The 7,983-nt window shown below is 38.5% G+C and overlaps 1 protein-coding gene across 3 annotated transcripts in view; it reads left to right on the top strand.

Annotated features, from left to right (window-relative positions):
- Window positions 1-4,818, top strand: part of ME1 (malic enzyme 1) — a 219,431-nt gene extending 214,613 nt beyond the window's left edge. Inside the window, exons 13-14 of one of the 3 annotated variants that reach the window (XM_061623239.1) lie at window positions 679-777; window positions 4,397-4,818. In XM_061623239.1, the coding sequence (XP_061479223.1) occupies window positions 679-777; window positions 4,397-4,564 (267 nt within the window). In that variant the 3' untranslated portion in view covers window positions 4,565-4,818. The remainder of the gene's footprint in view (window positions 1-678; window positions 778-4,396) is intronic. The other 2 variants (XM_061623241.1, XM_061623240.1) reach the window with 2 other exon arrangements.
- Window positions 4,819-7,983: the final 3,165 nt, after the last annotated feature.

Raw genomic sequence — 7,983 nt, 5'->3', positions numbered from 1 at the left:
TGTATAAATGCTAAGGCTAAGAATGTTTGCTTTTTAACTCTTCATGTCTGTGACTAATTATTTGCTAGGTCCATCTTTTTCTTCATGTGCAGAGAAAGAAACAGAGAACTTTTTTGAACGAGCCATGCTCGGGAAGGTGATGAGCATGGTTCTGCTTGACTTCTGTAATGAAATGGAGCATAGGAGAAGTGGCACTTGACAAGTCCAGAGATTTATTCCTGTGTAAATGTTTGTCTGAAATAGGAAAAAGCTGCCCTAAAACAGATTTGAGGAGGCCCTGGAGAGACTGTCATCTGGTAGGCTCCTTCCTCCATTGGTGGGTCCTGATGGGCTTCCTTGGTGGTGCCAGCAGACAGCAGTAGCAGTGTGCCCAGCAATGCAGAGTGGCTGGATCTTGCTGCCATTTAAAATTCCCATAGTGCCCTGGAGCAATACTGTCAGGACAATTGTGGGAAATTAAAATAGAGGCTCAGAGTACTAGGCTGAAAAAAATGAAAAGGTGGTGGTGGTTGCTAGTTAAGGTCCTGGGATGCCCAAGGATGCGGATGTTGATGCTGGCCCTGACTACTTTGTTGTAGAAAAATGGTTGCATACATCCACTTGCAGGCAGTGGTTTTCCAGATGAGGTTATTGGCATAATGAGAGCCTAAAAGTAAAACTTTTACATTTTGTTCCTAGGTCATATGTCAACAGGTCTCAAAGAAACATTTAGAGGAGGGCCGCTTGTATCCACCACTAGCTGCAATTCGAGATGTCTCTCTGAAAATAGCTGTGAAAGTAAGTTTATTTTGCAGTTCCTGATTAAAAATAGGCTTAATGTTATTTGTTAAAGGCTCTAATATATTGATGGCATATTTTGTGTTTTTTTTTTGCTATCAAAAACGTTTTTAAAATTGCCTCAAAACAATTACAGCATACTAGGTCTTGCAGCACATCAGTAGAATTTATCTGCATCCTGGGTTGTGTCACCTGCTGGTCACTTTCATGAAATTAATTTGTTGTGAATCTGTTATTGTTTTTAACTCTTTTGAAATGGTTTTTGCCTAAACAAAGTTTCTTTACCCAAAGCAGAGTTACGTATTCATTACATTTATGTTCTTCCTTTCCTCCCAGGATCTTAAGGTACTAATCATGGTTTTTTACCCTGTCTCTCCTCCCCCTTTTATCCTCAAAATAATCCTAAAAGGTTAAACTAAGAGCAGTGCCTGGCACACAGTCACCTGTTCAGCTTCATTTATTTTATTATATTATTTATTTATTATTTGATTTATATCCCACCCTTCCTCCCAGCAGGAGCCCAATGGCTCAGTGGTGAGTTGAAAGTTGAGCACAAAGGAATTCTACCCCAACAGACAGGACAATTGTAATGGTTGTGCTCAGACACTGAATCTATTAAAATGATTTTATATGACAAATTCAAATAAAAAAACATCATTGACATTACAGTTGCTAACTTAAAAACCTGAAACACTGTAACTTAATAAACATTTAAAAACTATAGAGTATGAAACCTAGACCAAATGAATTTCAGTTTTCAGTGGTCCACAGTTTAGCAGGAATTCAAATTATAAAAAGATCATTTTTAAACTTTAAGTAGTTAGGAAGAAAGATAGATTCCATTTTTTTTTTAAAGTGAAGTAACACTAGTCATGGCTAACACTAATAATAATTATCCATCCATATTGAAAAAGAACACTCAGAAAATTTTGGGTTCCCCTGCCAATAGGAATATCCAAAGATTCTCCAAATCTAGCCCAACTGGTCAAGAATGTATTTTACCGATTTCCTTCCTGACTGCTATAGGAATTGGTAGAATACAGGGTTACAGATGGCAGGGGAATTAACATTTTTATGAGTACTTGTTTTGAGTAAGACATATATGAAGCACTCTATGGATGGATAATGATCATTAGTGTTAGTAATGACTGATGTTGCTACTTCACATTTTCATTTTTATTGTTTTTGCATTTGTCTTTCTTCCTAGTTGCTTATTGTTTAGAAATTACCTTTTGATATTTTCTGTTGAGGAGTTAGTTGAACCTAGGTCTTCCCAGTCCTAGTCCAATATTCCATTACACTACGTGGCATGTAGGTTTTCCCTGGTGGGGCATATGGTAGCTCTGTGTGCGTGCGTGCGTGTGCGTGTGCGCGCACTCATTGGAAAAATGGTACTGGGGGAAAAAAGTTCTTTCTCGAGCGCTGTTATCCCAGTCCAAATTCCCTAAAATATAAAGGGACAGGAGACCAAGGCTGAATCTCTTATATCTAGGCCCATGGTTCTTACTCCATGAACTTCATTTCCTTCTTTATCTCCCAATAGGGTGTCATATTTTTATTGCTGAGCTGGATAGAGATAATCTCTCATGTAAAGATCAGTTTTTGTTGTCAGTAAGCTTCTATTCATGAACTCACTCCTTCAGGGTTATGTAGTAATTGATTCCATGTAGAAAGAGTTGTCATATTTTATTTCTCTTCAAGTTCATAATACATATATCTTATAGATGTCAAAACACATTTATGCAGACTTCTCTGGTTGAAATCTAGCACTCTGTGTGTGGCAAAACCTTTTTAGAATCCCTCTAGAAGGCTTCTTTGTTTCATTATAGCAATATTAATTGTGTTTAAGTCAGATATGATATACGATTGATGGGATTTTATTATTAGTCTAGCTTCTGGACATCCAAACTGAAAATATTTAACCTGTAGTGCTCCCACACCCCATAAAGCAAGAAGATGTACACAAAAAACACAGACATGTTTGAAAACCGCCTTCAAATACATTGAGTAATTGTACATTTATAGCAATACATTCCACTCTTAAGGAATGTTTATCAACATATATAATGAACTTTTCAGGAAAAGAAATGAATATATAACAAAATTCCTATCAGTATTTCTAATCTAGAGTGTAGGTGCTATATCAAGGGGAAGCAATTTACTTCTATATAAATTTAGTTCCAATTTATTTTGAAAGCAAATTTCAGCTCAGGATGTGTTGGGTTCATAGTCAGTTTACTTTATACCACATTTCCACAGACAGTTTATGAATGGCTGTGACAGGAATGGAGATTTTCTCTAAGTCAGCTCATACTTTTCATTTTGAAAAAGCAAGGATGAAATGTGTTTGGGTTCTTAGGCTTTCCAAAATCATTTTGGCAATGATAAACGTGCTTTAGTAAATTTTTCTAGTTGTACAGCATTGGATTATTTCATACTTAGCTGTAGGAGGAAAGGAAAATTTTGATCTCTGCTACTTTTTTAAAAAGTACTTGTAATAAATCCAAATGTGCCCCTTATTTACAGAGAAACATGTGCCTTACACATTGTATTTTTTCATGGATGTAGGCATACTCTTACGTATACTCATTTAGAAATAAGTCCCAAGAAAATCAGTTACAATTACTTCCACTGGCAGGGATGGTGAGAACTGGGCTATAAGAGCCACTTCACATGTTATGGGCTGGATCCAAAGCAACATTAAGCCACAGTCCTATCGGTGCAAGGTTTTCTGCTTGCATAGCGGTCCGTCCCCCACTCCCCTGCGCACCCCCTAAATCTGTCCTATGGGTTCCCCCAACCCTCCTGAGCAGATTTGTTTAGTTATTTAGTTATCCATGAGTTATTGCACTTTGTGAACATTCCAACATGTGTATAAAAATAGGTTAAAATGCATATTTTGAGAGAAAATTGATTGTATTCAACATTATTCATAGTCAGAGTAGATCCAATAAAATTAGTGGGTGTGATAAAGTCCATTCATTTCAATATCTATTATGAGTAAACGTAGCTGGCTATAACCCAATATGTTTAGAAATGTATATAATAAATGCAAATTTTCATATGGATTAAAATATATATCACAAATTAATGCAGAAATGGGATGGAATAGTTTTATGGGTGAATAAAAGTGAAAGTGACATGGACTAGGAATAGAATCACTTGCCCATCCTATTTTCCAAGTAACTTGCATAGGATTTTGCTTAATGTAGTGTATTGAGACCAACACCATTAGTGATGGCAAGCTAAAAGTTGTTGTATTGTACTGACATCAGAAGACTGAAACTATGAACAGATTTTGGCATCTAAGCCCCAAATAGTTTCCATAATATAATCAGATCTGCCCATAATTAATATGTCAGTGAAACAAACACTGATGATTGATTATGACTGATATGAGCTGGTAGCAGAATTCATTTCAAAATGTATATATTGGTGATCTCTTCCAGAAAATTGGCTGCCTTTTTTAATGTTTACTTGGCCAGATTATAGCTTCATTTGTGAAGAATCTGATGAGAATGTGAGACCTGATATTAAATGTTGAACTTCACTGTATACCATGCTATCTCTCAAATCAATGCAAAATTCTAACAATGAAGGATTTGTCTTGTTCTCTCAGATTGTAGAGGATGCCTACAGCAACAAGACAGCCACTTTCTACCCTGAGCCAAAAGACAAGGAAGCATTCATCCGCTCCCAGGTTTATAGCATTGACTATGAAAACTTTCTGACAGACTATTATACCTGGCCCCAAGAAGCCATGAAAATACAGACTGGAAACTTTTAACAGAAAGACAGCTGCACTGCAACAATACGGGAAGCACTCAGATCTTTGGTAGTTTTCATCTTGTTAAATCATAACGCAATCTGTCAGGAAGGATATATTTGTTTTCCTTTTTAACAGCATTGAATACTTTTTAAAGCCATGAAAGTTTGGTTAGAAATGTTATAGTTCTTCCATGTGAAGCTAATTAAGCTAAATAGTGCAAACAGAAGAGAATAAAAATTAATTTAGACACAAGTTTTTTGATCATTTCTTTTAAAGGGGCACTGCTACATTCACTACAGACAGTACAATACTGTGGAAGTGCAGAAGAAATGTACTCTTTATGGTCCTATATTTCAGTTTTGCTATTAAGTTCAGATGAAGAAATATTGCAACCAAATGACAAAGGAATATATCTTCATTTAAAATGTGGCTCAGCTATTTGTTTTAATATTTTGTTATGGGGACACCTATAGCAATGGCATGATAACAAGCTAAGTATCTCTAACCAGAAGCTTTCTGATGTCAGATCAAGCACTCCTAGTCAAGAAAAAGTAATGTGAGTTCTATCAAGAGTAGTATTCAGCTAGCAGCTTGCTGCAGGGCTTTCACAGTGAAGCAAGCTGGCAAACCAATAAAAAAGAGATGGTCTGTAATAAAACTCTCCTATGCCTTAGTCTGAGAGTCTTGGCTGTTCATCACAAATCAAACAATAGTTTATGAACAGGATAGCAAATGCTGTGCTTTTCTTAGTCTAGTTCTGTATTGTCTATACTGACTGGCAGCTGCTGTCCAAGGTTTCAGCAGGGGACATTCCCAATCCTACGAGATGCCCAGGCTTGAACTTGGACCTTCTGCATGCAAGGCAGATGCTCTACCACTGAGTTATGGCCCTAATTTTTGTTAGAATAGGTACATATATTTCCTTTTCTCTCAGCAAAGTTAGAATTTATTTTAAGAGCACAGAGGACAAGACCTTCCAGTCTAGCATCCTTTTTCCAACAGTGACCAACCAAATTTTTCTGGGAAACCCATAGTCAGTGCATGAAAGCAACCACTCTCTCCCATTCTTTGCCTCCTAGCAACTGGTATTCAGCAGTACACTGCCTATATGTGGAACTTGCATGTAGCTCTCATAGTTAGTAACTGCTGAGAGACTTATGTCCAATCACTTTTGAAAGTTACCTAAACCAAGAGCTATAACCATATGTCGTGATAATGAATTTCATAAATTAATTATTCCGTGTATGAAGAAGTATTTTTTCTTCCCATAGGCATCTGGTAGGCCATTGTGAGAACAGGATGATGGACTAGATGAGTTTTTAGTCTGGTCTTGCAGGGTTCTTCTTGTGTTCTTTTTCTGTCCTGACAATCGACTGATGATCAGTTTTATTGGATGACTCTGACTTCTACCGCAAGGGAGAAACTTACCTTCATCTTCTTTCTACACAGGATTCATAAACCCTTATCATGTCAACTTGCCCCCACAACAAAACAGCCCTATTTTCCCCAGGTAGCATGCCATCTGGTGGGTAGTAGCGCTGCTTAGTGTCCAAAGGCAGGAATGCATGAGAGTTAAGACGTCGGCTGCTCCTTCCGGCTTGACCACATTCCATTCCTGCCTTTGTCCTGGGGGATCCTTCAGCCTTAGCTCCCTGTCAGTGAGTCTTCTTTGTTATTGCTCTCCTCATTTCTTTCTCCTTTTTTACGTTGTCTTTTCAAGTCTTCTCTATTTTCCACACCATTCACCACCCTCGGAGCTGGCAAGTGGCAGCTTCTCTTCTCCCTCCCCAGACTGCCTTTAGAAGCTTGCAGCTACTGCTTTACACCATTTTTTTGCATGTCCTCTCCCTCATAGGCGCTATAGAGCCATTTTATGGTTCCCACCATTTTTGCCATCTTCCTCATAGGTGCTATAGAGCTGCCATTTTGTGTTGCTGTTTTCCTGCTCTTTTTCTCTGTCCACCATTTTGGCTGTCCTTTTTCTGCCTTTTTTCTTCACCTCAGTCACCAGGGCCTATCCATTCCTGGCCTCCTCCTGTTTACTCCCCTTCTTAGACAAGGAGCAAGCATGGAAAAGGAGGCAATAGAGTGGAAAGGGGAGAAATAATAAGGAATTACAGAGACAAGCACGGAAGCGGAGGCAACAGAGAAGGGGAAGAAGTAATGAGGGAAGTAATAAGGAATTCATATATTACAAAAATAAAATAAAATAAGGGAAGATAGAAGAAGGTAAAGGTAAAATACTTTATTGTTTACAGCCATAGGCCATCACAATCCGGGAATAAAAAAACATGAGCATGGGTAATTCGCAAGTAAGGCACATATAACAAAATCACAAAAATTATACATAGAATTTACACTACCCGTTACTCCAGTGCATGGGGTGACCCTAGCCCTATGACAAATCCCTGCCAACTGTTTAGTAACGAGGCGTCCGGATGTGCCGCGTAGTCTTGTCCTTTAAAACTAACTAACATTTTTAAAACTGTTGGACACTTCAAGGAAATATTATTGACCACCGTTACAAAAGGGTCATAATGGAGAGTATGAGGAGTGAACTGGGAGGTTGCATTTTTGTCCGGGGGACTACAGGTAGGGACAGATTAAACAGAGTTATGCTGGTTTGTGCAGTTTAGCACATTTGGCCCGTATCTTGTATGCGACCGATGCAAAGTTGGCGACCCTGGAAGTTGTATAAATATCTGTGCCAGCCAAGAGGATGGCAATCTGTTCTGGAATGGCCCTATCCACCATGGGGGAAATTATAGGTGATATAGTTTTCGATCTCAAGTCCGCATAAAGGGGACATCTCAAGAGGTAATGGGCCAGGTCTTCGACCTCCCCCATCTGACATATACAAACTCGTGCGTGATAGGGGGTATTGGCGTAGCGTCCTTCGAGGAAGGAAGTGGCCATTGTTTGTAATCGAAGGGCCGTGAATAATCTCCTCAAGGAGGGTATTGTTAAGAATGAGAGATATGGTTCCATGATAAAGGTGGTTTTATACCAGGGATACCATATTGAAAAGGTTGATTGAGAGGCTGAGTACAAGGACCAAAGTCGATCTCTATCTACCGTGTCAAAAGCCGATGTGAAGTCTACAAATGTGATAAAAAGTTCTTTCCCTTTATAGAATGCTTATTTCTGGATTAAATGCAGCAGTACAAAGCATTGATCTATTGTGGATTTGCCTTTAACGAATCCAGCCTGCTCCTTAACAATTATGCCATTCTCACTGGCCCATCTATCCAATTTCGCTAGCAGATATTTTGAGTATAGTTTGGATAAATGTCCAGCAATGAAATGGGTCTGAAGTTTTTTGGATCAGACTTGGCTCCACTCTTGTAAAGCGGAATAACTATGCTTGTTCCCCAACCCTTCGGAACTTGGCCAGAAGCATGTATATGAGAAAACACTTTGGCTAAGACAGGAGCCCA

This window comes from Rhineura floridana, chromosome 4 (assembly GCF_030035675.1).
Source record: "Rhineura floridana isolate rRhiFlo1 chromosome 4, rRhiFlo1.hap2, whole genome shotgun sequence".
NCBI classification, from domain to species: Eukaryota; Metazoa; Chordata; class Lepidosauria; order Squamata; family Rhineuridae; genus Rhineura; species Rhineura floridana.
This window is presented reverse-complemented; position numbering and strand designations above follow the sequence as displayed.